The sequence below is a fragment of the Anopheles merus genome, chromosome 2L, assembly GCF_017562075.2.
Source record: "Anopheles merus strain MAF chromosome 2L, AmerM5.1, whole genome shotgun sequence".
In the NCBI taxonomy this organism is placed as follows: domain Eukaryota; kingdom Metazoa; phylum Arthropoda; class Insecta; order Diptera; family Culicidae; genus Anopheles; species Anopheles merus.
Window position 1 is genome coordinate 20,767,782 of NC_054083.1, and position 19,218 is coordinate 20,786,999.

Sequence of the window (19,218 nt, forward strand, 5' to 3'; positions counted from 1 at the left end):
ATACATATTCGTGCTAATCATCACAAGGTTTTGAATTGTTAAGCTTGCCTTTTTTCTTCTTCTTTCGTTATTTTTCGTGGGTTTATCTAGGGAAGCCTGTTGCTCTTGTAATTTGTATGTACAATTTTCGCCAACCACTCACACACACACAGATGCGGTATGTCTCATTTTTTTGTACACCCTCCCTCTCTTGGTCTGTACTTTTGGAAGCCTCTGTCCAGCAGCGGTTTAGTTTTGTTTGTGTTTGCATTTTGGAAACATTTCGTACGAAGTAGTGTAGAGTATTATTTGTTACATGTGTTCGACGTTCAACTTTAACTAAATATGAACTATCTTATCAAGCATCTTATCCTATTGTTTGAGTGGAAGAGAAGGGGGCTTTTCTTTTGCTTTTTTTTAGAGGAGCCGCGGAGGGATTCCAATTAAACTGGACGCCAAGGAAATTATGTTGCATTGCTCAAACTAACGACAGAGAGAGAGAAAGAGAAATAAGAGCTTTGAATTGGCTGCCACTTGTTTCGCAGTTAGTCTTTTCTCCTACTTAACATACAATAGAAAACAATCTAAATCTCCTAGTGCATCTACCACAGTGGATTCAGAGTCCTTTCTGCCCGGTCGTACTGCGAAATAGAGTGCTTAATTTATTAAAAAAAAAATACACAAAGCGCTGCTCATCCTATTTCCGATCCGTACATAAAAACTTATTCAGCAAAACTTAACTGTCTAAACTAACTAAAAATGAACAAATTTGGCTAAACAACAGAAACGCGCACTAAATGTAGTGCTGCCGTAAGAAGGGTAGGTGTGTGGTGGAATTTATTTCCTAACACTTTTGCGCCATCGGTAGGGAAACACACTTTTGCACAGATTAGCAAATGGGAAGCATGATAATGATGATTATGATGCTGATGAGCGGGTGTTTGTGTGTGTGTGTGAGTCGGTCCAGTGGCTGGGATGAGTTGACAGCTCGCTCTGGTGCGGTATGTACGCACACGCACACACGCACATACACACACATATATTACAGGGATTCCTACACATTCTATGCTCATGAATAAATGAAGAAGTACATTGCATTCGTCAAGCGCGTGCGTAACTAAAACGTGCACAAAACTGTCTGGTTTGGGGTGGGTGGAGGACGTTAGAGTTGGAGGAGTTTGGCATGATGGAATTTGAAATTATAAATGAACGGTAATTTAAACTCGTCCCTATTGCACGCTGTGCACAGCGACTGTGTCTAAATCGATCCACTGGGAAATGAACGCTATGATGATGGTGTGCTACACAATAGTTACACCGAACTAAACGATAATACACACTCGCATGTGCACACACTACACACACACACACTACATGTAATGCAAATGCAGCACTAGAAGCCGGGACAGGTGGTGGTGCGTGGGTCTTTTTTTCATGATGGTTGATGGTTGGAATGGTTTTCTATCGGCAGGATACGCGCGGCTTCGGTGCTGTCTAAGATGAAGGACATATACGACACACAGGGGCGGGAATAGGGGCAGCGAGTGTGGCAGCAGGCAGGGCGCGCACGGGCAGCGTGAACGAGCGAGAACAATGTACACACGCACACACACACACACAGATATACGCATAAAACACAACACACATACAGAAACAGTAGCAGAAAGGGAGGGTGTGGTTGGGGGAGAAAGAGAGTGGGTGGTGGGTTGTTGGATGAGCTCACAGTACCTCCGTATCGTCATCGTGATCGTCGTTCTGTAGCTGCTGGCGGCCGTTCGCCGAGTTGCGATTGTGCTGCCGCTTGGGATCGAACGCGTCGACCACGATCTGCTCCGTGCCCTTGATTTCCGCCCGACAGAATGGGCAACCCTGAAAGAAATAAGCAACAGAAGCAACAACAAAAAAGGATGTTAGTTTATGTTGCACATTTCCCTCGTCCCCGGGGGGTGTGGGAGAGCGATACGAGAGCTCTTGGCATTGACGTGTGAAATGATGCTTTTGTCCAGCGGGATGATGGGACACCTGTCGCACAGCGCAGAAGGTCATCTCACTTGCACCGCCACGCCACCCAACGTACCTGTCCCTCCGAGTCCACCTGCCAGGCCGTTAGGCAGGGTGTGCACAGCAGATGCCCGCACGGTTCGATGCGTATGTCCTTATCGTTCTCGGCACAGATTTTGCACAGCTGGAAGGTGCTTCCTGCAAAAAAAAAAAGATCAGAGAGAAAGGTGACGATGAAACAAAAATGCAATTAAATCAAGCCAGGGTCATGTCGGATGGATCCGTCCCGGGTACGTACCCATTTCGCAGTACAGCTCATACTGTTCCTGCGTCACGGTGATATGATCCTCGAGCGGGCTCTGCACGGCGAACGACAGATCCGGATTGTTGGGTTTGCCGTCCGGGTAGAGGTAGAACCCTTCCCTGCAGGGGGGTGTGCCAATGACGTGGTTGGAAAGACAAGACAACGGAATAAGGATAGGTTAGTACATGGAAAAGCAAGTGTAACCATCTTTAGCCTTACCTATGGCCGTCTAATAAAGCTTGGCATAATGACTTGTTCTGCGGGATTGTCTGCAGGATTTCGCCCTCTTGCGTCACGTACCCTATCGCCCACTGTCCTAACCGGGTGCAGGATAATCTGTAATTGGGCGAAGCGGCATTGCAATATTAATAATGTTTTAATGTTATCCGAAAGCAAACGAGCAACGATCCGGGTGCTGCTTACCTGAAAACATAACTACCAGCCTTAGTGATATACTTTTGTAAGCGTGCTTTGACTTCGTCGTAGGTTAGGAAAGCTACGTAGCCCGGATGGGTCACAGCAAGGATTTGCCAATTTCTTAGCAACGTATTCCACGGTTGAAACAGCCTGCAACAGCAAAAAAAAAAAAAACAAGTTGTGGTTTAGTGGAAAATGAAACCAAATCAAACTATCGTCAAACTGTACCTTGTAAACACATCAAATTCAAAATTTGATATATAATCATTGCACGTTAAGTCTATGGTGGTTTTAAGCGCCATCGCTTCCAGCCCGGAGGAGATCGGATGCACCAGGGATAGCTCGAACCGGAACAACTTCCACGGTACGAGTGTGCTGCGGGAAGAGAGAGAGAGAGAGAGAAAAGATTGGATGGTTTTTGATATTTTAGTACATATTTTAGAGAATATTTAACAATAAAATTAAGCGAAGGATAAAAATATATCAGCGATGCTGTTCTGGGAAATGGAACATGGAAATGGAGCTTTTGATTGTGTCCTCATTACCGTCACTGTCACTTATTTCATTGTGCAGAACATAGCTCCGATGGACCCGATTTAAATTACGTTTTAAACCGTGAATCGGTGTGTCGTATGATAATGATCGTTCCAAAGCGAACACTCTTCCCTGTCGTCGCTGATTTCCCTTTCAAGTTGGGCACGGGGGCGAAAACTCAAGCACGGGAGCAGCAATCGCAAACATTTACCCGACCGAGCCGAGAATGGACCTCAACAGGGGGGGGGGGGGGGGGGGGGGGGAGGAACTTTTCTGCCCATCGGCGCTCGAAATATCACCATTAGAGACGTTAATGTAGTACCCTCTTGAACTGATGATTAATTCACGCTCTGCCAGCAGTTGGCGCGAGTCGTGCTGCAAATTCGCGGACCGGAGAAAGGCGGATGGAAGGTACCGGGAGGAGAAGTAGAAGGAGAAGGAGAGACCAGCAGCCCGTAAAGTAATTACACTGAGAGACAGAGTGCGTCAGATGAATAATTACAAATCACTCGACGTTCAAAAAAGTGCTCGAAGAATGGAGCAAACAGAAGGAAAATAGGTAAGAAAACAGATTCTTGGCAACCAGCAGCAAGGGAAATGAATGGGTTTGTAGCACAGAAACACACACACACATATAGAGGCAAATGAATCAATTCCTCATTACGTTACATGATTTTATTACGAACGTCTAGGTGTCGGTTTAGAGCAGAAGAGCAGACGAATTCGAAACCATTTGCTTCCATTTCATTCCACTTCATTAACGCGCGCGCTCGAAAAAGGATTGGTTTGCCATTAAAAGAGTGTGTGCGAGGGCGAAGGCTTAGTGTTGGTCCGATTTCTTAAAGAAGATGCCAGACCGCTGCACCCTTTCGCGCCATGCACCTTTTTACATTTAAGCTTAATTATGCCTTTTCCCCCACCGCTTGCTCTCTGCAGTTTGGAATGGCTTTTGATAAAAAAAGAGAACCGGGAACTACCGGGAGCAGGAAATTCTCATCATTAAAAACTCATCCCCCTTTTGTGTACACATACACAAACCTTTCTCACGTGTGCTGCTGTTTGTGGTTGTGGAGAGGATCGTGAACGGAGGGAAAAATCACCCACCACGAAAGAGAAGGCGGCATGGAAGTGGAGCATGCACAGACAGATCGGTCGGTGTGGAATTGTTTGGCGGTCTGTTTGCCGAGACACAATACAAACCGGTAGCGCCATCATGCGCCGTCGTTCTCGATGCTATCAATGCAATACAAGAAGAAGAAAAAAAAACAAACCTAGGACGTATCTTTATAAAATATCCTTTTTTATGCTTCAGTTCAATTCTCGCAAAAAGTTATCCCAAGGAGTGCAACGCTATGTCTGTTAGAAGGATTTGTGTGATTTCCTCTGTTGTACATTTTAATGATCGCTTCTTTTGCATTGCAAGTTGGCCCAATGGAACAAACAAAGTGTCACCGCTTAAGATAGCATTTTGTGAAGTGCCGACAGCCAAAGTTAAAAAGTGTTTTCCGCTTTTTAAAAATAGACTTTCGATTGACTTTGACAATTAAATTAATGTTCAAATGTAATGAAAGGCTTCGTCGCTACTGCTGCCATATCGACACTGTACAAAGCTGATATCTTATTGAAGCCCTACCGTTGATGTGAGCCCTGTAGAGTAGGCGATAACGTAGGCGGATCAGAACAGTACGCACAACCAGTCCTGCGTTCAAATCTCAAGAAATACGTAAAATACGAAAACGAATTTTTAGAAAATAAAAAAAAGGGGTTTGGACTATTTAAAAAGACAACACAAACTCTGAAGAAAAATTGTACCAAGAATCTATTTCTCACCTAACCACCTTCCTTCCCCCGCTCCCATCAAACCCACACAAAAACAAAAAGCTCTTCTAAAGCTAAAGCTTCTGCGACGCGCAAGGTGAGCGAACAACCAAACCAACACAGCTTCTTACACCGTTTGTGGACGATTCTTCGTCATTTGTTTGCAATTTTGTTACTCGCCCACATCCATTGCCGTGTTGTTCCCATTTCTAGCGTCCAGGGTCACACACATACATACAGGTACACAGTACAATGACAGAAAACACCAGGAAAACGGCCATAACAAACGGAGGCAAGAGGAAAATTGAAAAGCAAAAATCTTACAGCCCACGGACCACTGAGGAGAGAAGGAAAGCATGCAAGATGGCCTTGTGTCGGTGTTATCTCCCTCCCAGTGTTGTCGTGAAAGAAAAATAAGAGAAAATACAAGACATCCCAGAGGTCCGGGCATTCTTCGTCGTCCTTTTCACCAGGACATTTTTTGGGACAGGGAAAAGATTTCCTCAACGCAAACACAAAAATCAAACAGAAGAACTTAAGTGATTCCGGGAGGCACGGTCTCAACCAACTTCGAGCTTCACCGCGGCCCTTGCACCCCGAGGGTTGTGGTCATTATTGTTGGAATATCGCACGGGATTCGATCGGTAATGGGAAATGAATATAAGGTGCAAGTCTTGCAAGGATCGCAATATGCAATATCAGATTCCTTTTTAGTTGCTACAAGCTGGTGTTTTAAATAAGAAAACTTCAAATTTTCCCTAGGTTACCTGACCAGCAATGTAAAAACTCAACATACACATCCACCCATCCATGTAACAAACGGCATAAAATGCAACCGGCACTCGGTACAAGAGGTCCTTGTTGCTTTGTCGCTACAGCAGATGTGATGGTTTATTTGTCTTTCTCTCTATCTCCCTCTCCAAATGTGTCCTTTCGCTTCTATACCAATGCCTCCCAATGCCTGACAATGTTTCCCGGTGGATGGAAAAGCCGCACCACAGACACGGACCGACTTTAGCTTGACGGGCAAAAAGCAATCACTTTTAATTTACTTCCCAGCTTTTAATGGATATTGTGCGCGCCTTTTTGCAGCCGCTTTTTTCTTTCCTTTTTGCCGCCGCTGCATAGCGCCACACACACACATTATTACTTGAGGGCTGTGGTGGAAGAGTGTCTGCTTTTCCATTTCCCACAGAAACGATCGCAACACGGGGGACATTTCCACTGTCGCGTGGTTGGTTAAGAGTCGGTAGGAGTAAAATTATATCCATCTCGTGACTTTCTCCTCTCCTCGCGGTTACAGATTTAGCAATACTGCCTACCACACTTGGGGATTCACTCACTCAGCACACACTTGCGACACACGCCTGCCCACTCTTTCACGGGGCGATTGAAAAAATCCTTTTTCTCGTAAAATAATACTACACGCGCGTACGGAGACACCAGCACCTTCCTTTCCGTGGGGAGGAACATCGCGTAGGCACCTCTGGGACTTGTCCAAAGCTTTTGGATGTGGAAGTGGTTTGGAGAAGCTGGTAGCCAAGCAGCAACGGCATGAAACAGGCTTACCTTTCATTAAATTACACCAACACCGTCAACAGATGAAGTGCGGCACAGGATGAAGTGCATAAATCAATTAATGTTGTTTGCCGCTTTTGTCCTGCTTTCTGTTTCTTCTTGGGGTTAAAATAAGCGTGAACAGGGATGTGGTTTTCGTTGCAACTCTCATTATAATTCAAAATGGAGATGGGCAGGAACAAATCGTAGAAATAGGAGGAAAAAAACACCCTAAGACAGGACAGAGTCACTGCTCACTGGTCTGTTGTTGGTTTCGATCTTTGAACGCAGAACCAGGATGTTTAAAGAATAAGAGAAAAGTCTATGTCAACCCCGTCCGATGGGGTTCTGACTGTATTAAATTAATGAAATCTGACCCAAAGATAATGATCGATCGCATTTAAAAGGAACTGCACCATGGAAACCATCTTTAGGAGTATGGGTTGATGATAGTAGGTCGGCTTTAATGGTTCCGTTGTGCCTTTAGGTTCCAATTCGAGTTCACTCTTGTGAAGCGAAAGGCGAAAGAACGAAAAGCAAAATGGGAGAAAAAACAGGCCACACAAGGAAACAAAACGTTCAACAACTGTATGTGAGCTGTTACTGTATCGTCACACAAACACACGGTGTCCTTTCGACGCACCTTAAAGTGGAAGAATTCTCTGGGACAGGCCCCTAAATCTGGTTCTCGCTTTTTTTATTCGATGCTTATCTGGAGAAATTATGTCTTCACATTCGACATTGGGACAGTGACTTCGGATACGTACTGGAGGAAAAGATTGGACCGAGAGAACGGGGTTTTGTTGATCGAGATAATTTCACAACGAGCAACATGAAACGTGTTCTTGAAAGACTGAAAGACAAAAAAATGGAAAACTGATGATGCGAGAAGTGAAGAATCACAATGCTCAAGAAATTTAGTTACTCCTCAAAAATAAGGTTTACTATCCCACGTTATAAAATATGAATTCGAAAACAGTTTATCCTTGCAACGAGAGCTGCACATTTCCTAAAGTAGCAGAAAATCATCCTCTTATCGTCATACTCCTTTGCAACTCCAGGACAGCTACGAACGCGTGAAGTAAAGTGGATAACGAAGTGTGTGTGCGACGTGGGTGCCTTGACAGTTTGATGCACTTTCCCAAACAACTGCCAACCATTGTGCTAGCAGCGTGTGGAACCGTCGTATGAAGGACACGATAGCAGGAGATGCACATTAAATGTGCATTACTTCCGTGCTGTAGCTGGCGATAAGTTCCGCATACGGAGCGCGGAAGCAGCCTAAGTTTGTTAACAAACTAAGCGCATTGCCGCTTGTACCGCCTTTTTCTAGGAGCCAGACATACACACATGCCGCCGTTCCGATGATGGTGTCTTCTTGTAGCGTTGGATGCAGCTAGATAAAGTGGCGCGAAGACTGTAATATACCACACCCAGGCGAGAAGGACGAGAGCCTGATTTATGGTGCCGAATAAGGACTTCCGGACAGAGCAACCACTTCTGCCGCCCAAAGATGCAGCCAGTGCTGCTTGGCTGTCTAATGCAACTTGTGATGAGAGTTTTTTCCCCTGTTTGTGCAATCACACAACACAACGCGCGAACAGCAGACGCACATCTCGTTGTAGAAAGTTGTTCCCTGTTTACAGATATAACGAGTGGCAGCTTCTTTCTCAACAAAGTCGCTCCCGTTTGCTTGTCAAACGCACGACAAGAGCGAAATGACAGCAAGGCAATTTAACTTTCAACGAGGTTCTTTCGCCCATCCAAGGAACTAACTGGCACTTGTAAAGTGTTTAAAACCAACAACCAAAAGATGGCTGCATCCGGTCCTTGTCGGCAGTACTGGGAAGCGGTTTCAGTGGGTCACTTTCGTAGATCGAAGTACACACAACATCGATCCACTTTGTAAGCCAAACGTGCTTAACGGACGAGAACTTATAGAAATAGAATTTGAACGCCATTCTGAGAATGGCGTACTTTAAGCAACAACAGAATTGCGCCTCCGATGGATGATGTCTTACATCATGAGACGCTATTTGTCACCTTTGCTTCTTCGACTACATGTCAAAGTGATATTCAGATGTCTATCAGCTGTCTAGTAATGAAAGGCTCTTCCATGGGGAAAATGCGTCAATTAAACGAAAACCACACACAATCGAAACAGAACCGCATACGTATGCAAATCAATTGAACGCTTCCAGCGCACAGCGTATATCACGGTTCGATACACCGCTCGACCTTTTTGGCAAACAGAAACCTTACCCAATCAGCCAACAACACTGGCATACAGTGCGCGACACGTGTACAGCTTATTGCACACCGGTCGGGCCCGGTGTTTTCGTTTCATTCCAGGCTGCCGTATGATCGCAACTGTGGCCACCAGAAATCACAAAACGCCAGAACTACCTCCAACGATGTGGCTCTGATATCGCCTGTGGGGTACTTCCATGAAAACCTAACCGTCCTGGAAATGACTTCCCTTTGTAGTGCTGCGGACAAGTTTAGCGAGCGCGCGGCGCGGCGCGCCCGAATGGATGCTGCGAGGAACGAGAGCGCGTTTACCAGGAACTGTTGAACAGAACGAAACCGAAGAACGAAGCCTCGAAGCCAGAACTGAGTGGGCGATTCCTGGCAAACACCTGCCGCCACACATCCTGCGAGTTTTCTTCGCGACGTGGATCACCAGCAAGCAGGGATCTTACAGACACAAGGGGAAACCTTTCCGATTGGGGGTTGTTCACGTGATGTTTTTGGTGGCCTAGGCCACTTCCAGGCCCCTCCCTCCCTGGCTTCCGGCGCGTGTACCGTCGTCGCTGTGAGATATGTGCTTCACACAGTGAGGCATGAAGTTTTACCTAGCTCGAAAGTAGGCACACACATACACGTTCGCTCGAAGAAAGTTATCCTCACATAAACCACAATTTCAATCTCAGAGATAGATTTTTGATATCAAAATATCAATTTTTTTGCGCAATTTATGGGGCAGCTTCCCTCGCAACTGCATGGGAATTTTCAATGTGCATGAGGAGCAAAATATGTCGCATTCTTTGTAAAATTTGCTCATTCCACGAATTTTGTTTCTGGGAATTTGGCATACCTTCGCCCAGCAGAGAGAGAGCGAACATTCTTTTGTCGAAAATGCTTAGTTTCTGGCACACTTTCGGGGACATCCTCGCTTCGATGCAAGCAAAATGTTGCAATTTTATGTGAACAAATTCAACTCAAGAATGTGTTTGCACTGAAGGGAACGAAGAACGCGATTATGTTGTTGTCGTTGTTGTTGTTGGATCCTTTGAATAGTTTAATAAAGTGGGCGACGTTTGCCTCATTAAAGGAAGATGCAATCAATGCGATGGGGACAGTTCAAAAATTTATAGACCATTTGTTGAACTCGATTTCCCGAAGATGCTGAAGACATGAAATTCTTTGCCAGTATGACTTGTTGCGTGGAATTGTTTATGGGAAACACACAAAAAAAGTATCGGAATGAGGAAACGATGTCACTCCGCCCAAGAACTTGAATGTAATAAATATGCCCTCGCGGCTTGGCTTGGCAAAAGTCGTGGACGTCACACAATCACTTCTAACCTCAGATTCAGGTTCACAATATTGCCTTTTTATCTGTTTGAAGGAACCGCCATGATAAAGTTTATAGTCTATCATAATCGTAAAAATTCTCGCCCGAGCCGGAGAGCGAACATCAATTTTGCTGAAGATTAATAAAAAGCGCTCAACATACACGGGCCCCGTTGCGTCTGCGAGATGTGGGCTAGCAATTCCTAACAGGCAAGGTCAAGCGGAACACCAACAAGAGCAGAATAGAATTTTGGGTGTAGAATTTTGCACACAAAAACGGTACACCGTCAGCCGTATCCTTCTCGAGCAAACACATCCTGCCGCGACCGGAACCAGATATCAATCGGCGTTGGCTTTTGGGGTGACGACAAAGGCGAGGGAATGCATTAACTGCACCGATCCATCACAATCTGGTTGTGTGTGTGTTTGTATCCTGCGGGGACACACATCAACCCGTTCAGCGATGCTTTGATAGTAGTAAAACAACAACAATAACACCCCCCACAGCAAAATCACAAACTGTCACAACGTGCCCTTTCCCCATCACTCACAGAACAGCATTTGCCGTTTTATGCCACACCATTGGAATGAAATTGGAAGAACAAAGGATCCGATGGTAAAAATCACGCAAGAAAGGAAAACACGAAACCGAGACCAGAAAAAAAAGAACAAAAATCCATCAAATATTCCATAACTTCCCGTCTGGGTTGGAAAGGACCCGGCCAAATCAAACACAGAGCGAACCCTTTTTCCCCAGCTTAACACAGCCCACAGAGCTTCGGAAGGGTTCACAGTGGGAACTATTGGATCCAGTGCTGCCGACCATGCGGATCGTTGAGATGCTGCATTGATGTGTTCAAGTGTGTGATGGACCACCGATGTCAAAACCGATGTTTGTGCACTGGCGGGGCAGGTTGATGCCATTTGAAGTGCTACCCGCGGGGCGCTGTGTACACGGCTTAAAGGAAAGCGATGATATGATTAATGGCGGCATGTTCCTCTTTCTCTCGCTCGGTGGTCGGAACACACACATTATGAAGTGTGTGTGTGTGTATGTATGTGTTCAAACATACCATCAGCGTCACCGGCACCACAAAGAAGAAAGGATTTCCTTCCTATTCCAGTGAATCCATTTGTGGACTATACGTCCCGCCGAACAATCGGGTAAACATGGTCGCATAATTTTAGACGAACATTCGGTGATAGAGAGAGGCGGAAAGAGAGATCCAACATCAACCAGACGGTAGGTGCAAATGCCCACACACACACACACACACTGTAATAAAATGCGACACATCCGTCTGAGTGAGTCACGGAACGAAATTCTTTGCAAACCCTTTGAGAAAACGCACAAAAAGCGGTTTGAAGAAGCGATCATTTCCAGAAACCACACTGTTGAATTGGTTTTCACCGAGATCTCCGAGCGACAACATGCAGCCCGAGAAAGCGGAGTATAAGAGGGTTTGCCGAGGTCGTAAAAATCGGACCGCCGTAAAAATATGTATCAAGTTTCGCACTGTCTCAGCCGGTGGCGATGGATTGCTCCGAGGGGTCGCATTTTGTGTCAGGTTGGGGAATTCCGTTCTATTCTGATTGGGAGGAGAAACGATTCAGCAACATATATCTCCCAACCAGCATCTCTGTGTGTGTGTGTGTGTGTGTGTGTGTGTGTGTGTGTGTGTGTGTGTGTGTGTGTGTGTGTGTGTGTGTGTGTGTGTGTGTGTGTGTGGTGTGTGTGTGTGTGTGTGTGTGTGTGTGTGTGTGTGTGTGTGTGTGTGTGTGTGTGTGTGTGTGTGTGTGTGTCAGACCGGCACATATAATTCCAAAAGATTCACAGCAACGGTTTGCCATTAGAACGGCTGGGCTAAAGCGAACTAGAGATCCCGAGTGACAACTCTCTATCCCCAATTTACTGGCTGGCTGGATAATATAAAGCCGCACCGCGACAGTTCCTCCTCCTCAAGGTCTGCGTGACAGTTCGCCGTCCACAGTTCGGCCGTCAAGTATCGCTTGAACGTTTGGAAAAGGGTGTCTGTGCGCGCGAGCGTCGAACAGAGCCGGATGAAGAGACCACGCAAAGCGGAACTGCTCTAAACGGGTCACACAGAATCACGGACCCGGTGACTGCGCGTTAAATACGGAAGGTCATCCGTCTCTAGTGTGTGAGCTCTTCTGCGTGTTAGTGACAACTGTTGATCTGCCAATGCTCCAACTTTACGCTGTGCAACACCAATACCAGCAGCGGACACAGCATGCACGGCATTTGAGCTCAGATCCCATTTACCCCATTTCCGGTTATTGTATCAAGTCACACGGAACCTCCAATTCTACAGCACATCGGGATCGCCACACACACACAACATACATTCTGGTTCCGTTCTGTGCGTCAAAGTCAGAACCGTGTGGTGTCACTTTGCAGACAAAGTTGTGCCTGTACCAAAAAGTTGAATGACATATGATTTTAAACAAACATCCCAAATTTGTACATTGAGAAGTTTGACAAGGTGTTGATTGATTTTTGTTTGTCATAGCATTTCACGGAATCGCCTTCCTTCCGTTGCGTTAAGGTTACGCTTTATTTGTCTCACTTATCGCTCGCCTCCCATGATCGATCGTTGTTGTGGCAAGGAATTCGCCAATTATGGTGTCACGATGTATTATGATTTAGCGATGTTCCTGCAATAATAGGCTAATTATTGGGCTAGCCGTGCGGGAATTGATTTATACACTAATCACTCGTGCTTGAGTGCCTGAGTTGAGTTGGCGAGTTTTACACGTTTCAGATTTGTTGGTCGGGCAGGACAGGACAGAGGCCAGGAGAGGGTAATTTTGTTGTGGCGATCGACAAGTGTGGTAATCAGCCAGTAGATAATTGCTCGATGAAACAGAATTGTGATAACGCTTTTCAGCGAGTTATTGTGGTTATGGGGCTGTAACACCTTGCTTTGTTTTCAGAATTCAATTTAGGGTTGAATTTTGATGGATTCGAGTAGATTTAAGCTACCAAGCATGTCATGATTTCTATTGGGATTAATAGATAAGACATGGGAATTCGAAAACTGAGAAGCAGTAATTGGCCGTCTGCAGTAATTGGTTTGTAGTATCTAATTATTTTGACATTTTGTAACTAGTTGATAATCTCGTAACTTACTTACTTCCATCATTTACAGTAGATTATTATCATCTTTAGTACACATGAATCAGAACTGTGATAAAAAGGCAACAGCTGTCATCTTAATAATGAGTCTCAGCCTTTTTAAAGTCCTCCTGAATCACTATTAATTATCTCCAACAAGTGTTGCATACACCTGAAAGCTCATCTCCTAACACCACACATGAGAGTTTGCCATGACATACTGTATCTCGCTGGTTTTGAGCATTTTTGCCAACCTTTTTGAGTGCATTGAAAACCAGAGACCACTCGGGAACAGTGGCCACCCCAAACGCTGCCCAATCTCCTTCCAGTCAATGATCAAACGAACTTTGTTATGCGAGTTTGCCACCCGGAGCACTTGTCATCAGCAACCCAACACCCCCATAAACCCACACACAACCACACTATTCCGGCGCTGAGCCAAAAAACACACAAAAAAAACCCTGAATGCTCCAAACCACTCTCCCTTTCGATATGATGTGGTGGTATGTACTACACCATCATTGCTTTCTTTCCTCCGTAGCTCCCCTCGCAGGTTCCTCCAGGGGGGCGCGCGCACAAGTACCGCAACAAAACCCAAACTGCTACACATAACCAGTGTCAGTGTCAGTGCATCAGCCGACCAATCGCTGACCGGAAGAACACTTCCGACTGCGTGTCTGTGTGTACATTAGAAATACACCGACCGAACGATGCTGTTGTGACTGGGTTGGGTGCAAGCTGGCAGTTGCTGCACTGGGGACACACATTGTCCGATCGGAGGCTGAGAGGGTTGCGGGACGGCAGAACGACGAACACTCATCCCATGTGTGGGGCGCTTCCGCTTTGCTAACGCAAAACCGTCACCCTTCGTCGTCGGGGGTTGGGGGTTGGGCGGCCCTTACCAGACCGGAAGCAGTACCAGTAGTGGCAGCGGTAGTAAAGGGAACGATCGAAACCGTACAAAACACGTCTGCACAAAGAGATGGTACAAACTGTTGAAAGTTTACGAGACCACCAGGTATGATGAGGCAGAGCAGCAACAGCAGCACGACACAGCATCTCCACACAGCATACGAACTGGAAGTCAGCATGGGATGCCGTTTCTTTTTGTCTTGTTCCCTTGCCTCCAGCAAATATGGAGCAATTCATTAGAGTTCGAGGAAGTGGATGACAATGAATGTCTAACTTCCACGGCAATTGGATGTATGATTTCCAGACATTTACTTCCTCTTTTCTACCAGCCCTGGGGATGATGGTGCATTAGAACATTTAAACGACCAAGTTTACACTACTGATGCACGATGTGCCGGAGAGCATATTGAATTAAAGTTAAGCTCAATAGTGAGGTTGGAGAATTGATCGCAAAACATGAGATTTGCTCGCTACCACCACGTGTCGACGAGCGTCAAGTACATTACAATTCTTCTTAACACTTATGCTGACCTTTCAGAAGCGAGGCACTAATTGCCTAGTTGATAATAAACTTCCCCACTGGATCATTAGTTTTAATTCTCCCGATCGACAATGAGCTCAGTTCGCCTCTTCGCTTCTACCACAGCGAGTGTTAGCGCAAGAGTGAATAGCTTAAAATTGGTGATGATTACCGATGCATAAAACATGATGCAGGGCCGCGGCAACATCGTATAACATTCAACCGGTCGGGACACACGCTCCGCTGGGAGTCCGTAATAAAATGGTAATTGTTGTAGCGAGATTTATTTTACTGTCATTGTTTCGTGATGCTTTTATTGCACGATGCGTTTCAATTGGGGAACGTAGAGGTGTCCTTCCTTTCGCGGTTAGAAAAGACAGCAGAAATAACGATATTGTGTGTGCGTCTGTGTCTTGTTCTATCCTCAATCAGCTGAGTCATAACAATATGGAGAGTAGCATAAAACAAAGCCGCTTTAAGACAAGCAAATTGGATGACACGTGGAAGAAAAGATCAACTTTTTGCTACAGCAGCAGCAGCACCATAAACCAACACTTTCACTTTCTCTTGCGCTCGATCCAAACGGAAAGGAAGGAAGTGAAAAAAAATCTCTTTCCTTTGAGACATTCTCATTTGCAGATTTCCGCTTGTGTGTTTTTTTCTACAGAATTGTTTAAAAAAGTGTTTATGTAAGCTCTTGTTTTTGTGAACAACTTCCTTTCAATTTCGTCGTCGTGCTCGTCGCTTAATCTTACAAAACACACTGTCACGCACTGACTGATGTATCTGTGTGTGCCATCTTGTAGACATGCGTGTGCGTTGTGCCATCGGTGTAAGAGGATTGTTGTGCCTCCCACCTCCCGACATCCTTTTCTCGACACCGGCGACATCGTTTTCCGCCAGTTATTGTCCCCTGTTTGCTATTTGATTAAATCAGTTTGGTCGTTTCGTTAAATCGTGCTTTTGTCGCCCGTTGCTTCCCGCGGGTTTAAATAGGGCGCCTGCCTTAGCTTTCTGGATTCCCACCAGTTCTTTTATTGATAACGTGGAGGGGAAAGCATAAAAAACTATAAAGCCATACCAATAAGGCAAAAGGATTTTGGCGAAACATTTTGAAATCTGGAGCAAAGCGACTGTTTTTTTCGGTTTGCTTTTAACAGGGAGAGCTTTCCGCTTTGCCGACTACCGAAATGTTCAATACGGAACTGGAGGATAAAAGCTCTATAGTACACAGAAAACTTTTTTTACAGAACTTCAGTAAAATCTTACTGAAATTTTTTTAACTGACGTTTCTGTAATCCTTTCAGTAAAAAGAATGTTTACTGAATCATTCAGTAATGTCCGGTGCTCACCAAATGACAGCTCGTTTACTGAAATCCCAGTAAAGCCATTCTTATATTACTGATTTTTCAGTAGTTGGTAGCGATTAAAAACGACTTAGAAATACTTCTTTTAAATTAAGTTTTTATTGATGCGCAGATATTGCCAGTCGCTCAGTTCATATTAATACATGTTTCGTTTTGTTTTATACAGTTTTTATACTGTATTTTACCGCCGCAAGTGTAGATGGTTCAGTAAGCGCTCACAGACACCATGCAATTTCAGCAAACACAGTGGATTGTAGCAAACATTTAACACACCAACACGGCTGCCAATTGTTTTAAATTAATCCCGTAAGCCGAAATAGGGTAAATGTACCAATAGTGGTGCAATTTGTGGTGGTACCGATGTGTTTTAATGGATTTAAAGTGTCAGGAAAGACAATTTCTGAATATTTTAACCCATAACAGTTGGAATATGTTTTATCTTCGTAATCAATCCATTTTTACAATGAAACACATAAATTTTACGAAAAAAATACATATTTTTGTGACTGCTTCGTTGTACCTATAATGGTGGTATGGTTCCTATAGTCGTCGTATTGTGTTCCTATAGTGGTGGTAAACAAAGATGCCTTAAAAACAGTGTATAATATCAATGGAACTTAGTTTTGATGCTGTTTTCGTATGAATAGCAAGGATTACTGCCATAATATTGGTTTCTTGCGTAGTTTGATCGTAAAAATGTATAAATTTGATCGATGAAACTCTTGAATAAAGTACTGCACATCGACAGTATCACACCTGTCCTCAACCCATACCCAGAAGAGTTTGCTTGATTTGAAGTCGATTTTTCACTCAGTAGAATATTGGCGAATTTTGGCCTTTGTTAGGTAAATTACTCACAGAAAACTCATTTGTGTTGCTTATTTTAGTGAAAACAGTACGAAATGTCAAAAATACTCTCAAAAAAATCTAAAACGACCTGTTTTTATTGATTTTAGAACTAGGACCACTATAGGAACATGCCTGTTTTGTGTACCTATAATGGCACTATGGTAAAAAACACTTAAAACTGCATAAATATGGTCAAAAGCCAATGAATTTGAATAAAATAATATCATTTGATAACAATTATGTTAAAAAACTAATAATTGCGTTGTTATGTGGTCTTTTCGAACGTTAACAAAAATATGAGTATCGTTATGAAATCCTAAGGATTTTGGAAAAATGTTGACACATTTCACAAAATAATGGATTTTTCGGTCACTCAGTAACGGAATGGCCCCATTTAACTTTAAAACCCTTTGTAAAAGGCTAAAGAACATTTCACACTAACGTAAATAACTTAATTACTTTTAATTTGTCATATGAACCACATTTTAGTGCAATACCACCACTATTGGTACTAGCACCACTATAGGTACATTTACCCTATCACCTGAAATTTCACCAGGGTGTCTGTAAGCGCCTACAAAATCAACTTTTTGCACATCACGAGCAAGTAGGTACCGCATTGTTTTGTTTTGATGTTCTGACTGACAGGTCGTTTTGACAGAATGAATTGCTGCATTTTCAGTAATTTGTTTTACTGATATTCAGTGAAACGACTAATTTGACACTGATTTTACTGATTTTCAGTAAAATGTGTATTACTGAAATGCATTCAGTAAATTGTTTTGCTGAAAGTCAGTAAAACATGACATTCATACTGATAATCAGTAAAATATTCTATTACTGAACCGTTTCAGTAAAAAACTTTACTGAAGCAGGATGAGAAAATTTGCTGTGTAGTACAGTATTATGCAGAACCGGTATTCGTATCTGTAGCTTGGCCCGTCCTTTGGGGTAGCTTTCGTAACACGGGACAGAGGTATGTATTAAGGCACCGTGTCTGAACCTTTCAGCACGATTGACACAGTTTAAAATCAGTTGCAAGCGGGGTAAAAATAAAAGCACTCAATCGAGATGGATGAGAGAGCTCTGGGAATGGAACTTTTTGTAAAGCTTAAATTTAAATGAACCATGCGCTGCATTAAAGAGAACAGAAAAATTGAAAATTGATTTAAGCATTATGAGACTAATATAAAGAAGAATTTCATGTCAATTGGAGTTTTAAGGAAAGGTTTATATGACGTGTAATATAGTAATCGTGCAATATTTTTAAAATTTAACAAACTATTAATGTCCTTCTACAGAATCCAAACACGCCGCTCAAACGAAAGAGTTTTGATTGCTCCCGAACCGTAAAACCGTTCGACCATTTCCATTCCCAATGTCGACCATCGCAAAATGACGGTCTTCATAACTTGGTTCCGTCTTACAACGAAGTTCCGTGCTGTCCCCAACAAGAATATTTCGGGTCAATTCGTGTGTGCTTTTTTGTGAGCGAACGATTCAGTCAATTCTGCCAAATGCGTACACCTTTTGACCCAGAACAGCAGCTTCACGCCTAATCAATTCCGGGTTGGTGGATTGTTTTTTTTCCCAAGCATTTTGTTAGAATTCAGCGTTCAAATCCAAACGACTGGGCGACTGGCTGCTGCTGTTGCCCACCATGGCAGACGAGGAAAAGGGATGTTTTTCATTGAAAGATAAAAATATAAACTTCATTCAAGCAAAAAAGTGGGCGAAGGGAGACATGAAGAGACGAGAAAAGGTAAGCGAGCGAGCGAGCGTTCGATTTTAGATGTTTACGTTTTCGTGGCGGACGTTTGATGCTGTGAGCGCGCGGAATTCGGCCATCGCTGGGGTTGCGCGACGACGTCCTTGAATGTTTTCTATTTTATTTTATTTTAGTAAACACCCATTCACGGTCGTGTTGTTGTGGGTTTGGGATGTGAAACAACAAGTAAAAATAATAGGATGGAACGACAGATCGTGTGTTGCGAGCCGCCAGTGGATGGTAGCAAATTAAACTTTAATAACACGTCACAGCTTCCGGTGCCGTGAATTTGATGGACAGCAGAAAACAAGTTGACTTGGGAGCACCTCAATCCGCCCTTCGGTGATATTCGATCAGCGGGCGGATTTGATCGGTAGAAGTAAATAGATGATAAATGGGAGGAAAATAGATACACAACAGCTGGTGTAGTAACGCGACTCGCTGAAAAACACTAACGCCTCCCAGCGTCAAGCAGATCGA

At 44.1% G+C, this 19,218-nt stretch overlaps 1 protein-coding gene across 4 annotated transcripts in view; it reads right to left on the minus strand.

Moving 5' to 3' along the window:
- LOC121592554 (E3 ubiquitin-protein ligase CBL) overlaps positions 1 to 19,218 on the minus strand; it is a 79,728-nt gene that overhangs the window by 9,108 nt on the left and 51,402 nt on the right. For all 4 annotated transcript variants that reach the window (XM_041914130.1, XM_041914128.1, XM_041914129.1 and 1 more), the window contains exons 3-8: positions 2,930 to 3,076; positions 2,708 to 2,851; positions 2,504 to 2,620; positions 2,279 to 2,403; positions 2,057 to 2,178; positions 1,708 to 1,848 (exon numbers count right to left, since the gene is read on the minus strand). In XM_041914130.1, coding sequence (XP_041770064.1) covers positions 1,708 to 1,848; positions 2,057 to 2,178; positions 2,279 to 2,403; positions 2,504 to 2,620; positions 2,708 to 2,851; positions 2,930 to 3,076 — 796 coding nt within the window. The remainder of the gene's footprint in view (positions 1 to 1,707; positions 1,849 to 2,056; positions 2,179 to 2,278; positions 2,404 to 2,503; positions 2,621 to 2,707; positions 2,852 to 2,929; positions 3,077 to 19,218) is intronic.